The sequence below is a fragment of the Neomonachus schauinslandi genome, chromosome 5 (assembly GCF_002201575.2).
Source record: "Neomonachus schauinslandi chromosome 5, ASM220157v2, whole genome shotgun sequence".
In the NCBI taxonomy this organism is placed as follows: Eukaryota; Metazoa; Chordata; class Mammalia; order Carnivora; family Phocidae; genus Neomonachus; species Neomonachus schauinslandi.
In genome coordinates this window covers 86,929,928-86,952,912 of record NC_058407.1, presented here as the reverse complement: position 1 = coordinate 86,952,912, position 22,985 = coordinate 86,929,928, and the positions used below count along the sequence as shown (strand labels likewise).

Sequence of the window (22,985 nt, the reverse complement as noted above, 5' to 3'; positions counted from 1 at the left end):
TTTTTTTTAACATAATGTAATATCCTTAGATGAAATCTTTGTGGATGCAATAGTGACACAAAATATTTTATGTAATGGTTTGTCAGTAGCTCATGGTGCATTTTCTGAATTTTTAAATGTAATTTTTCTCAATGGTTCTTTTCAAAGTAACCATGAAAACTAAAACAGACAAACAATAATCTACTTTATAGAGTAGTGAAAGGAAGATATAGGTTATATTCACACACACTTGCTTTTCAATAATCTTTTTTGATGTATATTCATATATAAAATAATTAAATTTATAGATGCATAATTATTTTGTACACAAACACACAATTCATTCAACAGCAACTATTTCGGAGGATCTATGTACTAGGCACTGTCCAAGGCTCTTAATTCAAAAGAAGATCAAATTGAGTTTGAAAGCCAAATTTCACAAGAGGGTCACAATAGAATGGATTTATGTACCCAATTTCATCTGTTTTTTTGTCTAATATTTAAATAACTATACATAAAAGTGTTATTGATATTTCTGTTATACACCCTTTAAAGAAGCTATCTAATTTGCTGGATTTGGTTTCTTGTTGTGACATATTTTTAAGCCACATCTTTCAAGGAATGTGTCATATTTTCGTAAAAAATGTAATAAAATGGCATAGCATATGAAAAGTTTTGAATACAGTAGACACTCAACAAAATTTTAGGAGAGAATAGGTGATTAATTTGCATTTTAAATTTAATTCCCCCAAACAGTAGAAGCTTAAATCATGTATGCATGGAGTAGTATCCCATCATATGGTGAATGATAAATCATAAAGCCCCTCAACCAGAACTGGAGTCTAGACTTTTATCATAGTTATAACAAAGGAGAGTGGCCCAAATGGGTTCTCAACCTGTAGTTCTGGAGTAGCAGCAGTAATGGCTTACTTGGGAAACTGTTAGTAGGGAAAATGTGAAGATTCCTCCATAGAGCTATTGAATCAGCAAGGATGAGGATAGGACTCAGAAAATAAGGTGATTCTGATGCATGCCATGCACTTTTCATTTGTCAGGCCCCTCAAGGAGGGGATGTTTCTGTTCAATTTAAGGGCATAGAGATTAAGCTACTTCAGTGAGCCTGGCACTACTTTAATGCTGCCCAAATAGAATGAATGCCAAGGATGTAATTCATATCGATACATTACATAGAATGCATAGTATACCTTCTATACACAGAATGTATAACTTTCTCTTTGGGACTAGCACTACAAAATTTAGATGTCTGCATAATTAACAACAATAACAACAACAACAAAACCCATGATTTCATATTCATCATCAAAGGCATTTTCAAACATCTAAGTTGCAAATAATTTTATGTTATATTCTACACGTGGGCAATAACATGGATCGACAAGGATTCAGCTATAATAATATATAATGATAATTATGATAATCATATGGGTATATGCTTACATTCTACAAAAATCTTTTGCATGCCTTTTCACTTTTAATCCTTGCAATGAACCTTTGAAGTAGATACAAGTACCTTCATTTGTACAAAGAACTGGTCAAATAACTTGCCTCTGACCATAAAACTACTAATTGGAAGAATCAGGATTCAAGCTCAAGGCTTCTGATTCCAAGGATAAACTATTTTGCAATTCTCTGACTCATTTGAGCAATAAAGAATTGTTCAGTGTGTACAAATGACTTCTGGGCTAAATTACTTATGTAAATCCAGAGATTTGTGTAAAATCCAAAAATTTACAGCCAAGAATGGTATTTACCAATTGGACACAAGGTAATTTATTTTTAAAAATCCTTAAATCAAAATGAGTGACTTCCAGCTTGAGAAATTTATCAAAAACCAAGGGGAGGCATTTAGGCTTCGAAAGTAATGTCAATGAAGGAAGTAATCATTGTTCAGAGTGACTTTTCATGCCTAATGAATGACAATGTATTCTTAATTGCTTCAAATGAGATGCTCCTGGGGAAATCTAAAGAATGGTCCTTTACAGTTGTTTTGGTATAATTGTAATCTTTACCAGTCTGGCCTAGCTAACAGCACTGTACCACAAATCAGCTACTGATTGTTTTCATATTTTAAATCTTCTATAGCAAAACTGTGCATGAAGTTTCTTATAATCTTCTCCTAAGTATTATTTCCCATATATTTTTCAGAATAAGAGAGACATATCATGCAGCTGACATTAATTCCAATTCAGGGAAGATCTGGAGCACTACTACAGCATTTCCCTATCAGCTCTTTTCTAATACTAAGTTTAACATAAATATTTGTATTGATAACTCAACGCAACTACTTCATTTTATGCCATATGGTAAGCAACCTTGCAAATAAGTATAAAAATCTACATAAGCTGGTATAGGCTGCATAGCCTTGAATCCACAGACCGAAAGCATTTTAAGAAGTGTTATTAAATGCTAGTATTTTGCCCTGAAGTGAAATTAAGAGGAAAACAGCTGGAAACCTTTTGTTGACATTTGTTTAGCTATTGTTTTTAAGAACTCTCTTCACATAGCTCACCCCAGGACACTTTACTTTCCTGCTATAAAATAGTTGATGGCAGGCGCCTGGGTGGCTCAGATGGTTAAGCGTCTGCCTTCGGCTCAGGTCATGATCCCAGGGTCCTGGGATCGAGTCCCACATCGGGCTCCCGGCTCAGCGGGGAGCCTGCTTCTCCCTCTGACCCTCTCCCCTCTCATGCTGTTTCTCTCTCGCTCGCTCTCTAAAAAATAAATAAAATCTTTAAAAAAAAAAATAGTTGATGGCAAGAGTAACAAATTTTTAGCATATTAAAAACAAAACCAAAGAGTATAGATAAAGCATGTGAATGAATATGAATGAATATACATGTATGAAAATGGCAATACTACCCATTAGAAACAACTATGTCATTCAAATGTGAATAAACTAGGACATAAAACAGGCAACGATACATAGTCTTTATTCCCACTGTAAAAACTATAGGAGCCTTATGCAATAGATCCATTGAATCAGTATCCAGGGATGGATCCTGGAACCCAGAATCTGCATTTTATCAAACTCATCAGATGATTCTTATTTTTCTAAAGTTTTAGAATCTCTTTAAAATTGTCTAATATTTTATTTCACTGTTATTGTCAACTGTTTTGCAAAACAATAATAGTTCTTCAAACATTAGTTGTTACTAAATGAGTTTCTGCCTATGAACTGTTTTTTCTTGACAAATAATGAGCCAACAAATATTTTCTTTCATTGATTGTTATTAATATAATTATTATTTTGATTTTTTCCTTCTTACTCTAGTCAAGATTCTGAGTTAGTGCAGATGGCTACAAACATAACAATGTTATGTTGGAATATTTAGTTAGGGCCATCTGGTTTGAAACTAACAAAAACCAACTCCTGCTGCCTTAAGAAAAAAACACTCTTAAAGAATATAGAGATTTCTTACAGAATTTAAGAGTAAGAATTCAGCAGATTCAGGAATGTACTAAAGGCACAGATGAAATAAGCAGTCCAAAATTCCTGTATGCATCTCACCTCATCTCTTCTATATAACTGTTTCTTAGGTTTCCCTTGCTTTCTGCTGACTTATTTCCCTTGCTTTTCCAGAACACATGGAAAGCCAAGATCTCAAGCTTAAATGCTATTTGGCCAGCTCCCTAAAGAAAATTCAGTGTCTCTATTAGATTTAATTCCAAATTCCAAAAGCAGGATTCTGATTGCCAAGCCAAAATCAGTGGTGTTGAACCCTGAGCCAATCACAATCTGTGTCATCTTGGCCTCAGTTGCTGGAGAAGAGGGAATAACCCTGAACTAGGGAGACCACTTCTCTTCTTCCAGCTTAAAATATTTAAGTTCCAACATCTCTCTCTCTCTCTGGATGTTCTTTTGTTGAATGTGGCAAGTTGGAGGTCATTTTTTACTTTTATGAGAAGTTTCAGGAAATTGATTAGGTCATTGTGTCTAGTGTTAGAGATGTATAGTAGTAACGAGGATGTCTACTCTCAAGGATATTAAAAATGTTTATGAGAAGGAGGAAGAGGAGGTGGAGGAAGGGGTGAATTACAGAGGAAGAAGGAGGACGAAGCAGAGGAGAAAGGACACGTTCAAGAAAACACACAGAGCTGCACATGCCACTGTTGGGAGGAAAACCTTTCCTCTACCCACTTATATTTGAAGGGGGTGGGGTGGTGGCTGTGACTTAGCTGACAATAGATTAGTAGGAGAAAAGGCAAAGTTATTTACACATGCATGCAGGGGTTACTTGCTGAATACCCAGAGGTAAAGGTTTATATACTAATTTAATATAAAAGTATGTGTGTGTGTGTGTGGGCAGGGGGTGTCACTTGGAGCTTCAATAGGAAAATAGGAACTATATATATGTATTCATGATAGTGGATGGGCAGTCTGTCTCCTTCCTGGAATTTGCAGGAAATTCCCTCTGAAGGAAGTTAATGGAAGCTGTATTAGGGAGTCTCTGCTTTAGTCAGATAAAGAAAGTTCAGATAAGATTTCAAATGTTTTCACTTTGAAATAATCTTTACGCCAAAACTGTGATCCTTTCAGCACTTTATATAAGTGTTTTACTAGTAAATACAGATGTGCTATAAAGAACAAAATAGTGTATCTGAAGAATATATCAAGAATGACTTTAACAAAAGGTAGAAGCTGTTCCTAGAAATTTAGGGAATAATGAAATCTAGATAAATAAAGAGGAGGAGATGGGTGAGGATAAGGCATTTTCATCTAAAGAGAACAGTTTCCCCAAGAGTGAGGAAATGGAATCTTTTAGAGAATTAGGTTTTTTTTGAGCAAAGAATTCTGTGTTCCATAATCTTCAATTATCACTTCCATGAAGATTATTCCCTTGTCCTTATTTCCATGTACAAAATTGCTCTAGAGTGTCTTTCCTTTCAGATTTAGATGATTCATGGTTAGAACTGTATTAGGAGGCCGTTTGTGACCCGCAAAGTGTTGGAAGTAGAAGTCAGTTTGCAAAGATTAAAGAGTGATTGAGAATGGTTTACAGAAGTTATCTACTTTTTAAAGAAGTTTGGCAGTAATGGTAAGGTTAAAAAAATACTATCATAATGGAATGAAATGGATGAGGGGAGATTTTATTGGAAGATTAAACAGAAACAGAAATTTTAAGAAAAAACAAAAGCATCTTTGGATCGGAGAATATTGAATATATAAAAGAAAAGGGATTTAATTGAAGGAAATGGAACCTAGTATAGGAAAAACAGAGATTAAAAAGTAAGATATAGCAAAAAGCAATGATTCTTATATCTCAAAAGATGGGTAAAGAGATAGAGGATGATGTGCAAAAAACTAGATTTGATGCACAGGGTAGTTAATTAAAGAATCTTTAAAGAAGGGCATTTTCCTCTTCAATATGGTAGGCAATATGGTCAACAGGTTGAGAAGGACTGCATAAAGTGGAAGAGTACAAGAAATTGGGGAAAGTATTATCTTAGTTGCCAAAGTGAAGTTACGAGTATAAAATATACTTAAAAGAAACCATAGTACTTGTTGGCTTACAATATGGATGAGTTTAACTTACAGACACTTAATGGCTGACTTCAAGGAGAAAGATCATAATTTCAGGTCTAATTTGAAGTAATAATGAAACATTCAAAGAGTAACATGAAACATAAAGTAGGAGATAATTAAGCCAAAGTGTAGGAGAGAAGTAAGAGTATAAATTGGATTATGGAGTCTGTCACATAGAATGGAAAGATGATTGTAGTGAAATAATGAATTCATGCATGCCCCCTATAGCACTGGGGGTGCAGCCTGGAAATGGGAGAGCCAAATTAACTAAAATGAACTGGTGTCTCTGGGGATAATTTCCTGCCATCATATACTGGCAATATTCCCTCCTCCTTGTCAGAGCCCTTACAGTCATGATTTTGCTGTGGCCATATTTTCTTCTAGCTTCCAATACCATTTCAATCATTATTCCCAAGCAAGAGAGTATTTAAGATACTCTCTACCATGTCAAACCATTAACACAATCCCTAATTCCATGATGATATTTACCATTTTTTCTCTGACCATTTCTTAGAAAATACCTTGACCTACCATAAAACCCACACTTTAAAATCCAGCATTATTCTCTTCCCCCGTTTTTTTGTGGCAGGTCCTGCAATGTCAGTTGCACTACATTTTGTTAGCCAGTTTGTGTCAAAAACCTTTTCTTCCCAACAAAAAGGTATGGAAGTAAAAGAAGCTATAGCAAAAACAAAAAACAAAAAACAAAAAACAAAAAACAAAAACAAACAAACAAACAAAAAATAATTGCAAACTAAACACAACTCAGATGAATACAATTGAGAGTTTGCAGTATGCTATTCAAATTCCCACTGGTTAGGGGTCATAAGTACAGTCTGTTTGCACTTGCTTCATTGATTGAGACCGCGAGATCACACTCAAAGCATGGAGATAGATAGATAGATAGATAGATATAATTTTCAACTATCATCATTTATGGTTATAAATGAGCCCTGTACTATTTGTCATTTATAATTAGGAAAATATTTAACAGACAAATATTACTGTAGCAAGTCAGTATGGTTCTTGCCACTATTAAATGGCATATGTATGTAAGAGCTTAGTGGGGAGATTATGGAATGTAAAGACAAAGGAATTTACCCTATAGTATGCTTACATTTTGAGCTCCATAGAAGGTAGAGAAAAAAAGCACATGTTCATTAAAGTTATTATAATGCTGTCCAAGATGGAAACTTGAGTGATTCCCACATGGGAAAGGAAGAACGATAAGCTTGGAGACTTAGAATCATTGACAGCACAGGCTTTGGAATCTGACAGATTTAGGTTAGACTCTTGACTTGCCACTTATCACTCACTGAATCTCCTAAGTCCCTATGAGTAACCACAGTAGAATACTTTTTTAAAAAAAGATTTTATTTACTTATTTGAGAGAGAGAATGAGAGAGAGAGACAGGAGAGGGAGAGGGGCAGAGGGACAAGCAGACTTCCTTCTGAGCAGCCCAATGCAGGGTTTGATCTCAGGACCCGAGAGATCACAACCTGAGCCAAAATCAGACCCTCAACCGACTGAGCCACCCAGCTGCCCTCACAGAATACTTTTTTATGCAGAGCCACAATGTATTAAGATTTTAACATGAGGAATACAATATCTAGCTCTGTCAGTAATATGAAGACAGACTGATTAAAGAAAATACAAAGAATTGTTTTTCAAAGTATCTCCAAATTTAATCAGACTAATAAATGAGATGCATCTCATTTTAATTCCTCTTGATGGAGCTAGACAGTTACAATAGTTCATAATGTATATATCTTTTTTTGTGCTCAAAACCTTTATCCCAGGAAATATATGATAAGCTCTTATTAACTTTTTATTATTCACCTTTGTTTTTAGCTAATTATCTTGTCAAAGACCTAATTGCAGAGATTCTACATTTTTGTACAAATGACCAGTTATTCCCCAAAGATCATCTTCTAAGTATATGTGGCTATGAAGAATTTTTGCAGAAGTAAGTATCTTATTAAGGTAAAATTTGATCATTGTTATAACCTATGCTAAGGCATACTTCATTTTTTTTAAACATACTTTGTACAAACACTATACTCCTATAACCAACATAATTAAATCAATTTTGCCCTTTTTAAGGTGAATTCAAAATTTTATGACTCATGGCAACAGTCTCACTCTTGGTTTTATTTAGTATTTTGTGTATTTATGGCAACATGTATTTAAGCGACCTGTGACCAGGAGGGTGATATTCTCAGGACATGGAAATTTCAGTTTTGAAACCAAAAAAATCCTGGGCAAAACAAGTCACTGTAATAAAGCTTATTAGAACTGATCACAATTTTTTAAAAGTAACAAATTATTTTGTAATAAGTAATTTTTTATTTGGAATAATATTAGTATGCTGATTAAATGCTGATTTTTAAAAATCACAGAGGGTTTCAGTATGAGCATTGTAACATTTTCATAAAAGAGTAACCTTCATTTCTTTAGTCAGGCAGCTCTTATAACAATTAGAAAAGTCTAGGTAGGTCAACTGCAGATACTTATTTGATAGAAAACTCACTTTCTCTTATTATATCACAATTATGACTATTCTGAAATTCCTTAAAGACCAACCTTGAAAATATAATACAATTTTAAGAAAGGAGATATTCCTCTGCTGGTACTGCAGTTATTCTAGATAGTAAAGTCATAAACTAAAGTAGTCAATAAAGTGAATTGTCATTTACATTTTTTCCTTTGTGATTCCACAAGTGCCTAAAGAATGACAACAGTCTCATGGAAGTAAAAGTGTATTTGGTTTCAGATACTCATTGTCACTGTCATTATTATTCCATCATAAATGTATGTGAAAATTTGATGAATTTAACAATATTATCAGCAAACCCAGTCCTTTATTGTGCAATGTTAACTGTGAGTGACTTTTAAGACTGAATATTTCCCTTTTTGTAATCCCAGTTATAACAAAATAATAATAAAGATTTATATGAAATCACAGATGTTTTTGTACTGAACTCACAGATACCCCCCTTCTCTATTTGAACCTGTTAACATACCCAATGACTAGGCTGCTACCCTCTTCCAACATATGGTATTTGAAAGTATATGCAAAGAGCAAGGAGAAATACTTGAGAAATGTAACCTTATACTGAATACTCATTAAAATTCATCTTCTGAATGTATATGTCTCCAAATTCTGGACTTTGGCTAATGTCAAACATTAGATACAAAAAATTAGAGACATTATTAAATTTATGTATTTAGTGTTACCAGTAGGAAATATCATCCCACAAGCAAAAGTGATAAAGAGATAGAAATTTGGAAGAGTATAATGTGAACAAATTTATAATGGACCTTGTATTAATTGCTGTTTCAAATGTGTAAGTCATCCATAATTAGCTCAATTGTTGACTGGTAAAAATGTATATACCATTTTGGGTTTTTTTCTTATTAATATGAACATAATAGATTTCTAAAATATTTTATAGTCATTTGTTTCTAACAAAATTTCATTTACCTGGGTTTTTATTAAGATAGTAAAGTTACAAGTATTAGTATAGATTAATTATACTCATTTTTCCCTACTGGAATTTGAAAGATATGTATATATCAGGGATTTACTTACTATTTAAGATCAACATCCTATGTGTTTGGTATGACTTTTTAAAATAAGCATAACATTCATTATCATTCTTTCTAACATCTAAATCATTCAGTTTTGGTTTTTTGTTTGTTTGTTTGTTTATTCTTTTGCAATTTGTCTAAAAAAATATGTCTTGGGGTGCCTGGGTGGCTCAGCTGGTTCTCTCTGTCTCTACCTATCCCTCCCTCTTTCCCTCCTTCTGTCCCTCCTCTCCCACTCTCTCTCTCTCAAAAAAAAATAGTAATAATAAATTTAAAAACCATGTCCTTAAATACTTGGAAATCTTCATAATGTTGTTCTATAGAGGGAACACAGGTAACACACAATAAAGTTAATAATGTAATAGGTAATAATTTAGACTCAGCAGTTATAGTACTACATCTGGAGTATTTGACTAGCTTTGATTGTAATAATAATAACCATTTATCAAGTGCTCATTATTTGGTTACCTCATATTGGGTAGACTTCTAAGTCTTATGACATTATCAGTATGATAGATACTGTAATTACCCTTGTTTTACAGACAGGAAGTCTGAGGCTTTGTTTAAGATCATAGTTTAAGCTGGTAGAGTGAAGCCTGAATTCAAACCTGGGTTTGGCTGTTTGCCCTGGGTCTGAACTATGAAACAATAGTGCAAAAGCTCTTGAAGCATATGCAAGAAATAGTAAATAGGTTCTTCATGCTGGAGCACAGGGTGAAAAATATGTGTAGTTTCTTAGGTGTCTGCAGGAATGGGGTGCAGAGATTGTATTAGTCTACTTCAACTCCTATTGAAAACCACACACATATAAGACATTTGGTTAAGCGCCCGGCTAGCTCAGTCGGTAGAGCATGAGACTCTTAAGACATTTGGTTAATCATTGAGAATACAAAGGTAAGTTACATATAATCTTTACCCTCTCCCTTGCCTAAAAATTCATAAAGCCCTGTAATGCCCTATTATGTGGACAGTATTAACATTATTATAATCCAAATGCTTGTAGATCACAGAGGGATTAATGGCAAGAATATGGAAACAGTGCAAAGAAAAGTCAATGATAAACTTGTATTTAAAGAATAAATACTGAGGAAAAAGAATCAGTACCATGTGATAAAATGTTAATGGCCTTAGAATATATAAAATACACTTAAATTTTGTTTTGAAAAAATAATTATCAAGAAAAAACAGGCTAAGAATGTGAGTAGCATGAATAGAAATTCAATAGACAAGAAATTATTTAAAGAATTTAACTAATAAACATCCAATTAAAACAATGAGATACCGTTTTTGCCCCTCAAATTCTTAAAATACTTATGATGAAATTCAGTTGGAAATGGACAATATATAAACAGCTGCTAGAAATATATATTGATATAGCACTTACTGAAGAGAATTTTGTCAAACATGTTAAAGGTCTGTAGAAATGTGTCTAAAACTGATAGATCATCTGTGTTTCAGCAATTCTGCTTCATTGAATATTTCTAAGTAACAATCATAATACAAAAAGACTTATTATAAAGGATATTTACCATAACATAATTTCTAGTATGAACAATAAGAACAGAAACTGGGAAAAAACTAAATCTCCAATAGTACTCCGAAATAGAAGTAAGATAGGTCATGAACATAATTTTATTATAAAATGACATAGAATATATAAATTATTAAAAATATAGCATCATATATCTTGAAATAAAAACATGCATCATAGTTTTTAAGGATGAAACGGTATCTTTTCAAATCACGTTTAAATATATTAATTTTTGTTAAAACAAGTGTATTTCTATTCAGAAAGTAAGAAGAAATCTTTTTTTTTTAAAGATTTTATTTATTCATTTGAGAGGGAGTTAGAGTGAGAGAGAGAGTGTGCCGGAGCACAAGCCTGGGGGGAGGGGAGAGAGGCAGACTCCCCGCTGAGCAGCGAGCCCAATACAGGGCTCTATCCCAGGACCCTGGGATCATGATCCCAGCAGAGGGCAGACACTCAACCGACTGAGCCACCCAGGTGCCCCGAAAAGAAGTCTTATACACTAAAATGTTAAAGTAGTTAATTTCACCTTGAAAAAGAACTACAATACAAATGATAATTATTTATTTCATTTTAATTTACAAAACTCCGATAAACCTGATTTTTTTGCTATCAAGAGATTAAGGAAATAAATAATTTCTCATGGAGATGAAAATAATAACAGTAAAACAACAGCAAAATCTACTTCCCTTATTAAAAGTCTTTAATGGACTAAAATTTTCACACATAGAGAAGCATTATTTCCATTTTACAGGTGGGAAAATTGAGGGTAGGAGAAAATAGTAACTTACAATAATAAAATAATAAGGTTACAAAATTTGGAAGCAGCAAAGTCAGGATAGCACAAGTTTATCTGGCTCTGAAGCCCGAATCTTTCTAATATATAACAAAGTCTCCTTCATAATAAAGGGCCACTTGAAAATAAATATTGTAGGGATAATGTTTCATTGGGGAAAATGACCAGTTACTTGGGTTGTAAACATGGGTTTATAATTCAGCACACAGCATTTAGGTCAAACACAAGGAAATCATAACTTGTAGAACACTCATTTTCTGACATATTTAAATTTTTAACAATTTTAACCAGAAAACATTTAGGAATGATTTGACTAAAACAAAGGTAAATCATAATCACTAAAGGTGAGCTTGTTAAATTTCTGATTAGACAAAAATTTTCTTTTTGGAATTTTGAGACTCTTTAAGCAATAGATATTATCAAAACAAATTCTGCACACTATTGATAATGCTACTCTATTACTGTTGCTTTGGCAAGATGAGTTTAACTTCCTTTAACTTCAATTTCTTTATCTTTAAAAAAAATTATTTTTAATGTATTGTTCTACTTTACAAGTGAGCCATAGGATTACATTTCAGTAATCTTTAATTCCAAATATAAGAATTTTATTAAGCCTCTACTAATCTTTTCAGGGTGTATGGATTGCTTTGAGCTCCAGTGAAGTGTAGGTCTAAATAAATTAAAATATTATGTGGTTGTTCAGATACAGTGAACTTAAAAGTAGAGAAGTATTCTCTCTTCCCCTGCCCCATCAAAAAAAACACTATTATTTTTGTGGAATGATTTAGAAATTTTTTTTTCATTTTAAATTCTCCTTATGTTATCAGAACTATGCTTTTCAATCTGTTCTGCATTATGAAGATAGAGATAAATTATATTTAGTTGCTACTTTTGCCATTTCTCATCTATTTTAGACTAGGTAAGGGCAAATCCTTAAAATGTAAACTCCTTGGTTTCTTCCAGTCAGTATATTTGTCTGACTATTCTAAGACTTTTTGCACCACAATTAAAATGCCAATGGTCTGGATATTTTCTCATAACTCTGTTAATCGTGTATTTATGATGCTCTATTCGTATTTCCTCCTTAAGTCATACTTTGTTATTGCATTGAACTCACCTGTCTTTAGAGGCCCAGGGATATTACTAACCTAATAATTTGGACTCTATGAAAAAAAATTTACATTTTCCAAAACAGTACATTGAACAAAACTGAATTTAATAAAGCAATTAAGATACTATTTATATTCCATAACCTATTGCAAAATTAAGAAAGATAACTTTCCTAGGAAGTACAAATTCCCTTTTTTATATGGCAACTATATTATTATGGCAACTCATTTATAACATTCATCCTAATTTAGTATTACCAACTTTTTCTGTAAATTAAAACATTCCGTTTTCTCTCTCTCTCTCTCTCTCCCTTTCTCCTCCCTCCCCCCCCATTTCTCTTGCTCTTGCTCTGTCTCTTCCTCTCCCTGTTCAATGTTTCCATAAATACAGGAATTCACTTTAATAGCACATCTCCGTAACTATTCTCAAAAATGAGAAGGTTCCTGACCTCTTACACCTAGATATCATGTCTTTACCAGATACTTCAATTATATCAAATAGTTTCATTAACTATAGTATTCTCCTCAAAAATTGCTTTCTTTATACATGGTTTTAAATAATATAATATATTATGAACAAAGAAAAAATTAAAGAATTAGGTCAGAAACTATCAATTTTCACATAGGCTCAAGATAGCTTAATACAAAATGGTCAGCACTATGAAGTATGGAATACAGAAACTGCAAATTAGAATCTGAATAAATTAAATAGAGAAGTAATAGAAGGAATCTTGTACATTCAAAAAATATTAACATCTTCCATCATGTTCCTGGTCTGTCGACCCCAAATTAATTACTACAGTAGGAAATGTCCTTGGTAATTTCATTTCCCCTTTTCCCATGATTTTATCCAGTAGGCAGACCCCATCAGGCTAAACAATGGCAGGCTTGAGGACAGGACCTACTACTACTACCTCTTTTCTTCCCCGTTAGACGCAGTACAGATATAAAACCCAGAGTGTGCCTGCCTCTGCTTTCCTTCCGGGGAGTAACAAGACTCATATCTTCACCTACTCTTGTAACCATCTTACATGAGCTTTTTCTTCATAAATATATTTGTAATATATGAAGTATAATTTTACTTCATAATTGTACCCCTCAGTATCTAGCCCAGCATTTACTGGGAGTGCAGGGTTTTCTGTTTCTTACTCCTAACCTATGTGATGTAAGTAATTTCTTCTCTCAAAAGTCTTGCTATGTGTTTTACTTTCTAATTCAGCTTAAAAACAATGTTTCTTAGGTGCTGTGTGAAACAATAACATTTACTGCATTTTGTTGAATAAATCATGACTGCACTGTCAGTAGCAAATCACAAGTGCTGCATAAGAAGAAACCAAATAATCTTTCTTGAAAATTCTGCTTGGGCCAGTTGTTTACAGTTATGACCAGGTGTTATATTCTTGATTTAAACAAAACAAAATGAAACAAAACAAAACTGTTCTTTATGATTTAATTGACTTTTTCAAGGAATGCTAGAACCCAGAGTGCTAAAAAATGTAAAAAGAAAAAAAAAACCTATGTAATTAAAAATCTTACTTTGAAATTGTCATATACATTCTTAAATCTAAATTTAAAAGGCATTATCTACCTCTTTATTCAACAGCAGCATTGATTAGTTTGATCTGGCTATCTACTTGGGAGTCTTTTTTCTCTCTTCTGACCTTTCCTAGTAGAGAAAATGTTGAATAACCTTTGATTAGAGTGAAAAGTCCTCTTTGAAAATTAAATCTAATTAGAATTTTAAAATAATCTTCTTAAAAAAACCTACTGTTTAAAAAAATTAGCTAATCTCATGACAATTTGTATTATTTATTCTTTAAACATTTGATTATAAATTGGAATTGTTTTATTCAAAGTAATCAGACTATTAAATACCAGTAAGGAAAAGGCTAAGTTATATAAAGTTGAAGCTATATAAAGTTTAAACTTTATATATAATGATTATACTCACCAGCAGTAAAAACTGGGTTGTATATATTCCTGGGGGGGGAAAAATGAGTCTCTTTCTTCTTAATAAAATTAAGGATTCCATTTAGCAAACTTGAACAAATTATTTTCAGCATATTTGGAACAGCCTAAGATTACCAATATTATAATCAACTCTTTTTAGCTTTTTAGACTTAATTTGGTCAAATAAATAGCTTAAGGTATTTTTCTCTTTTACATAACTTTGCTCTTCCTCTTATAAATCACAAAATCATGTCAGAGAATTAGAAAAAAACATGTCATAACTTTGAGAGCTCTCACATATAATAATAAAAGTTGTGTTCTGGTAATAAATCATTCATTAAGAGTATCTTGAGTTACTTCAATTCAGTTATTAGATCTCCTTCAGAGTACTTTTCCTAACATTTAAAAATTAATTTTGGGGGGCGCCTGTGTAGCTCAGTTGGTTAAGCGACTGCCTTCGGCTCAGGTCATGATCCTGGAGTCCTGGGATCGAGTCCCGCATCGGGCTCCCCGCTCGGCAGGGAGTCTGCTTCTCCCTCTGACCCTCCTCCCTCTCATGCTCTCTGTCTCTCATTCTCTCTGTCTCAAATAAATAAATAAAATCTTTGAAAAAAATTAATTTTGGCTTCTATCTTTAATAAATAGTTAGCTAATGATAATAATAATATACGGTATAAACTTGCATTTGGTTTTAACCAATAATTCTATAAAAGAACAAATGTCCTAATATGTGAATACTCTCTATATAACTTCATTTGAAAGTAATTCCCCAAAGAAAGAGCTTGTGCTAAATAAAGGTTGTTTGTTATTAAAAGCTACAGGTAAGAATTATAGCATATTTCAGATCCAAGTTTTCTTTTTGTGTGTGTGTGTTTGTTTTCTTTTTTTTATTTAATTTTAATTTTTTTTATTGTTATGTCAGACCCAAGTTTTCTAAAAAGCTTTGTAATGCTTATACACGCATCATAAACCAAGACTTGATTCTTTTTATCAAGTTTTTATAAAAGATTTTATAAAAGTTTTATCAAGTTTTTATAAAAATAAAAGCCTGTTGCATGATTTTTCCAAGAAGACAAAGAAAATCAGAACTAAACAAAGGTATATAATTTAATTTTATTATACCAAAACTATAATAATCAATAGGCAGCTATCAAGTTATTTTTGTTACTCAAAAACATTTACTTCTAAAAACTAAGAAATAAAAATCCCACTCCCACCCTCCACAAATTTTGAATCAACTGGAGTTCTATTTTTCTTAAGGTAAAGGAATTAGCTGGAGAATATGTGAATTGCGTAGTATTTCAAATTAGCCAGTATCATCTTAATGAGGCCTAAATGAATTATTTTAAGTTTAGTTCTTGAATGTTTTGTATTAGTAAAGTCTAAAGAATGTTTCTCCTCTGGAGGTTTGTGGGAAAAATAATGAAACCTTTGAAATGGGATAAGATCTGTATTTTTTATTTTCTTGAGTTGGTGACTGTATTACAAATTTTGCACACCACATCTCCAAAATAACTCCCTGGAGTTTAGTATACATTTTTGCAAAGGACACAAAGTTCCACATTCACCGATATGTTTCCTCCTTATTTACTTTCTATCTTCTTTATTTATTTAAATTGTTGTGCTATTATTTGTCTTTTGTGAATGCACAGCTTAAAAGAGGGCATTGTAAACTTGAAAGTTGTTACAAAACATTTCCTCTAGATTAAAAAAATTGAATTTAAAAAAGTATGTACTATATATGTAAAGAAATACAACCATATTCAATTGAAGAGGCATGAAGGATAGTTGCCTTTTTATAAGCTGGAGGGAATTCTCTCTTTTTTTTTTAAGATTTTATTTATTTATTTATTTATTTATTTACTTACTTACTTACTTACTTACTTACTTATTTTTCTGATGTAGTGTTCCGTGATTCATTGTTTGCATATAACACCCAGTGCTCCATTCAATATGTGCCCTCTTTAATACCCATCACCAGGCTAACCCATCCCCCCACCCCCTCTCAGTTTGTTTCTCAGAGTCCATAGTCTCTCATGGTTCGTCTCCCTCTCCGATTTCCCCCCCTTCATTTTTCCCTTCCTACTATCTTCTTTTATATATAATAATGTATTACTTGTTTCAGAGGTACAGGTCTGTGATTCATCAGTCTTCCACAATTCACAGCGCTCACCATAGCACCTACCCTCTCCAATGTCTATCACCCAGCCACCCCATCCTTCCCACCCCCCACCACTCCAGCAACCCTCAGTTTGTTTCCTAAGATTAAGAATGCTGGAGGAAATTCTGAAGAAAAAAACAGGCATCCGAAAAGAAAGGTTTAGATCTCTTAGGTGCAGTTCCGTCTTGAATTGTAGCTGCTGGGATCAATTTATGTCCCATAGAGGGTCCCTATTCAAAACCATGACCCTCGTCTACTAAACACCCTATGGCTGTGAGCCCTAGTTTTAGAATAGTCTCACTAAATCATGAAGTTTAACTTGTCCTATTCATGGTTTCCCTGAAAGCAAAATAACAATAAAATTGAGGAGCACTGATTGAGGAAAACAACGTACCACTGATCTTTATTTATGTTGAGTAGCAACAAATAACACTTTAAGCATAAATCCAGGGTGTTTTTGTTGTTTACAAAATTTACTAGAATTAAGGATTATGATAGATGTAACATCATCAACATTTTTAAGTGGCAAATACAAAGGGAGTATGTGTATGCACAGAATACACACACATAAGTATTTGAAAAATATTCTCTGGAGTGCTACAATACTATTATTTTAATATTTTGTTATATTTACCTTACATCTCTTAGTCAACCTAAGTATTAAAAGGAAGCTTAATTGTTGAATTTCCTTAAAGAAATATATTTAATAGCTCTTAGCAATCCTGGCTCTCAGTTTTTATAAAATCAAATGGACTTACATTTTTTTCCTATATATGACTATAATATTTCACAATGCATCTCTGTGACTACTTCTTACATATAAGAACGGAGAATATTTAAATCTAACTAGGTGATCCTATAAAAAAAGAATATGTATTTATTCCAATAAAAGAATAATGTTTGTAAATGTGAGTTTACAAGGAGTGCCTATCCTGATGGTAATCAATATTTGTAGGTCCAACATTACTCAGGATGTCTTTTTTTGCCCATAAGATAAATTTGACATCTTCATTTTTTGGTGTTAGGTAAAGTCATTACTCTCTCTTTATATAAACACACTGCTATAGAAATACTTTAAAATAACATGAGCTACTTATGAATAGGAAATAAGAGTAATTATGTGCAAGGATTCAGCTTTTTGGTGTTTAAATCTTAAATGGCAGGTATACTCATAACAGTTCCTAAGATAGTAGCTAACAACACATAGCTGGAATCAAAGATTTGTTGAAGGAATAAATAAATGGATGTGCAGAATTTTGATTTACTAGTATATATGAAGAAAAAACCTAAACTTTTCCTTGTATCATTAAGATTCAGTTCATTTAACAGTCTAAGTTTTCTTACATGATTATTAAATAAAATTACTAAGAACCCATATTTGAAATGTTACCAGATTGAGAAAAACATCTAATGTGTATAATCTGAAGCAGATAATTCCAATATTCACATTATAAGCATAGTAATACCTAACGTGGCCTTTTCTCTTAGTGCTCAAATCCTGTTCTCCATTATTACCCACCTTAGCTGCGATGTTTTTTTGTTTCTCTTTCTCTTGCTATGGTAGGCTTTTTCCTATCTTTTCTGATACCTAGAGTCATCTAACACTGATTGATTTTTCCTTATTCCATTTACTCATTAAATTCTATATACCAACCTTCTTTCTATTCTTTAATGCTTTTGTTTTCTTTTTCTCTCTTCTCTTTCCTCTAGATGAGCTCTGTCCAATGGAAATGTAATGTGGGCCACATAATTATTTTAAGTTTTCTACTAGCCACTTTAAAAACGTATAAAAAGAAACTGGTAGAAATAAATTTTAATGCAATATTTTATTTATTTAACTCAAATATTTTATTTAACCAAAATGGTATCATTTCAACATGTAATCAAAATTTTAAAAATATTGAGATGTTTTATATTCCTTGTCTGTGCTAAATTTCTTCAAAATTCAGTATGTATTTTATGCTTAGAGCACATCTTAATTCAGACAAGTGACATTTTAAGTGTTCAATAGCCACATGTGTCTAGTGGTTACTATATTGGATAGTATAGCCCTAGATCATCATAAACAAATTGACCAAAATGGTGGTCTTACCAAGTAGATTGATGGCAAAGTGGTGAATAGTAGTTTATAGCTCTTAGAAAGCGTATGGTTATTGGAGACTCTGTAACATCAGAGACTTAATCTTAAGTGACAATTCTAGCACAATAATAGTTTTTGTTATTGCTAACACACATAAAAAGGACTGCCAGTATTTTAAATATGATATCTAAAAAATGAGGTACTAAGTAAAATCTCAATACAACATGTTCTGTAACATAAATTGGCTTACCCATAGACGTCACCTTAATACATGTAAAACATTCTGGCATATTAATGTTTTGTTCCACTAAAAACAGTGGCTAAAAGTAAAGTACAGAGGAAGCTGCTGAGAGTGACAGTATTGTACACAGTGACCAGTGACCATTCACCAAACGTGCATTTCTTTTTTCTCAACTCAGCCTCAAGCTCTGTCTTGAAAATGCTTACTGCAGAATGCCACAATTTTTGTGCATTTTGCTCTTGCCTCTGTATTTAGAAGCATCAAAGGTTTCTTATATCCTCTTCCAACCAAACTAGTTGGCTTTTTAAAAGCCAACTCTTTTATTTACTATGATATTTCTTTATATTTTTTGAAATCAGATGCATCTTTTAAAAATTTTATTGTATTTAAATTCAATTAATTAACATATAGTGTATTATTAGTTTTAGAGGTAGAGTTCATCAGTTGCATATAACACCTAGTGCTTATTACATCACATGCCCCCCCTAATGTCCATCACCAAGTTACCCCTTCCCCCCCCCACCTCCGCTCCAGCACCCCTCAGTTTGCTTCCTATAGCGAAGAGTCTCTTATAGTTTGTCTCCCTCTCTGATTTTGTCTCATTTTATTTTTCCCTCCCTTCCCCTATGATCCTCTGTTTTGTTTCTTAAATTCTGCATGAGTGAAATCGTATGATAATTGTCTTTCTCTGATTGACTTATTTCTCTTAACATAATACCCTCTAGTTCCATCCACGTCGTTGCAAATGGTAAGATTTCATTTTTTGATAGCTGAGTAATATTCCATTATATATATATATATATACCACATCTTCCTTATCCATTCATATGTCGATGGACATCTGGGCTCTTTCCACAGTTTGGCTATTGTGGATATGGCTGCTATAAACACTGGGGTGCAGGTGCCCCTTCGGATCACTACATTTGTATCTTTGGGGTAAATACCTAGTAGTGCAATTGCTGGGTCATAGGGTAGCTCTATTTTCAACTTTTTGAGAACCTCCATACTGTTTTCCAGAGTGGTTGCACCAGCTTGCATTCCCACCAACAGTGTAAGAGGATTCCCCGTTCTCCATACCTCGCCAACATTTGTCTTTCCCTGACTTGTTAATTTTAGCCATTCTGACCAGTGTGAAGTAGTATCTCATTGTGGTTTTGATTTGTATTTCCCTGATGCTGCATGATGTTGAGCATTTTTTCATGTGTCTGTTGGCCATTTGTATGTCTTCTTTGCAGAAATATCTGTTCATGTCTTCTGCCCATTTCTTGACTGGATTATTTATTTTTGGGGTTTGAGTTTGATAAGTTCTTTATAGATCTTAGTTACTAGCCCTTTATCTGATAAGACATTTGCAAATATCTTCTCCCATTCTATTGGTTGTCTTTTGGTTTTGTATGGGTTTCCTTTGCTTTTTATCTTGATGAAGTCCCAATAGTTTATTTTTGCTTTTGTTTTCCTTGCCTTTGGAGACACATCTAGCAAGAAGTTGCTTTAAAACTGTGCTGATATTTTTATTAAGATTTGTATATGTGTGTCCATGTGTGTTCTGGTTAGAGACCTATATTGATTTGAGTGGTGTCTTCCAACCCTATTTTCCCAAGAAACCTGTTATTTTTAGCCCACAATTTGCAAAACACCTCACTGCCCCCTTATATAAAAAGAAACATGTGGGAAAAAAGAAAGAAAAAAAGAAACACGTGTATCATATTATACCAGGAATGCCTGAATCTATAAATAAATTTTAAGTGTGCTATTTTTACTCCAAATATTTATGTTCTAATGTCTGGTCTTATTTTGTCAAACCCAGTGTCCTTATTTGCAAAATGAGAGATTTGGGCCAGAACTGTTCTTCCTTTCCAGTTTTGAGATCTTTCTTCATGCAAAATCATACATGATACCCCATAATTAGAATGATAATTAGTTATCTTCAGGACTGGATTAATATAGTAAAATGCAAATCTACCCACCAGCCCACCAAAATTCTCATGAAACAACAGGAAAATTTATTACTAAAAAACATTCTGGTACAACAAGAAGAGTGACAGCATGGGAAGGACGAAAAAATTGCAAGGGGATTGTGGAACTCCTAGATAAAATGTCAAAAGATATTTAAAATAGGAGGAACTTGGGACATTCACTTGACAGCTTTATAAAAAACAAAACAATTTCCTAAGGAATGATGCACTTTCAAAATTAGCTCAAGGAGAGAAGTATAAAAGTAGGAAAACAATGAACAGTGTGGAGTGAAAAGTTAGTTTTCGGCAAATTGCACCAAAACTTCAGGGACTAGAGATTTTCCAATTATATAAACTGTTCCAGGACAGAGAAAACATATATGTAGTTTACAAGGCTGGCCTAATTGTGATGCCTAAAACAAATAAAGGTAATAAAATATTAAAATTATAGGCCTATCTAAATTTTGATATATGCAAAAAAACCTTAAAAATCTGCTAACTAAATCTGCTAGTGGGACAAATCTACACAAAAATGTAAAGATAATTTACATTAGGAAAATCTATCAGTGTAATTAGTATATTAACACATTCAAGAAAAAAAAAGATCTTCTCAATATGATGCACCAGATACAGAAAACCTATCTGATAAAATTTGAAACTTATTTATAATTTTTAAAAATCATTAACAAAATAGAACATGAAAAATATACAGCAGGAATACACAGCAAATATCATATCTGATTGTTAATGATTTGAGGCATTTCCTATAAAAGCAAGAGAATGAGAAGGGCGTCTACTATCATACTACTATCCAAGAGTGTTCTAGACAACAGGAAGCAAAAATGTTGGGAAGCAATAGATAAAACTCTAATTATTTTAAAAGAATATAATTTTCTATTTAGAAAATCCAAAATAATCAACTGAAAAATCATTAGGTATTACAGCAGGATTCCACAAGCTAAGTCAACACATAAAACCAATTAATAAATATGAAAAAAAACTTTGACTTATAATAGAACAGAATCTTTAAAATATCTTGCAAAAAGCATAATATGTGTAATGATGACCTGAAAGAAAACTAACACTTTACTCAAGGGCATAAAAGAATTAGAGTGCATGTAAAAATATACTTATCTTTGAAAAGAAGATTCAATATTATAAAAATACCAATTCTTCTTACATAATCCCATAAATTAAATATAAGTCAACACTATATTAGCATTTTCTCCCTAGCACTGGCACACTAATTCTAAAATTGTTCTGGAAGAGAAACTGTGCAAAAATAGATAATATAATTTTTTAAATAGTGACTTTCATTTCCACACTTCAAAATATGCTAGAATATTGAATAATTGAAACAATTTGGTATTGGCACAGGAATAGATGTGTAGATTAATGGGATATTTAGAGTCCAGAAATAGATCAGATATTTATGAAAACTGGTCATGTGATAAATGTAATAGGTCAGAGATGAAAAGATGTCATTAAAGATGTTCCAGAAAATTGCCATTATGTTGGAAAAATGTCTAAAATTGGAGCTACATATCACTTTTTACTCAACAAATGCATTCCAGATAGATTGTATATAAAGACATAAGTATAAAGAACAAAAAAGAAAGTGTTGCTATGAAAAAAATTAAGTTGAATTCTTTATAGATTATTGATAAAGAGGAATCATTAAAAACTATTACTGCTAAATTAAATGTGGAAGAAACAACTTTAAAGGATTAGAGCAATTCCTCATATCAGTGAGGTCATGTGATACATGTCTTTCTCTGACTGACTTATTTTGCTCAGCATAATACCCTCCAGTTCCAACCATGAGGAATTCTTAATCTCAGGAAACAAACTGAGGGTTGCTGGAGCGGTGGGGGGTGGGGAGGGTATGTGCGATGGTGAGCGCTGTAAATTGTGTAAGACTGTTGAATCACAGACCTGTACCTCTGAAACAAATAATACATTACATGTAAAAAAAAAAAAAAAGAAGAAGAAGAAGATAGCAGGAGGGGAAGAATGAAGCGGGGGAAATCGGAGGGGGAGACAAACCAT

The 22,985-nt window shown here is 32.7% G+C and overlaps 1 protein-coding gene across 1 annotated transcript in view; it reads left to right on the top strand.

Moving 5' to 3' along the window:
* PIK3C2G (phosphatidylinositol-4-phosphate 3-kinase catalytic subunit type 2 gamma) overlaps positions 1 to 22,985 on the top strand; it is a 384,724-nt gene that overhangs the window by 44,421 nt on the left and 317,318 nt on the right. The window contains exons 4-5 of the mRNA XM_021690398.2: positions 2,146 to 2,303; positions 7,377 to 7,491. Coding sequence (XP_021546073.1) covers positions 2,146 to 2,303; positions 7,377 to 7,491 — 273 coding nt within the window. The remainder of the gene's footprint in view (positions 1 to 2,145; positions 2,304 to 7,376; positions 7,492 to 22,985) is intronic.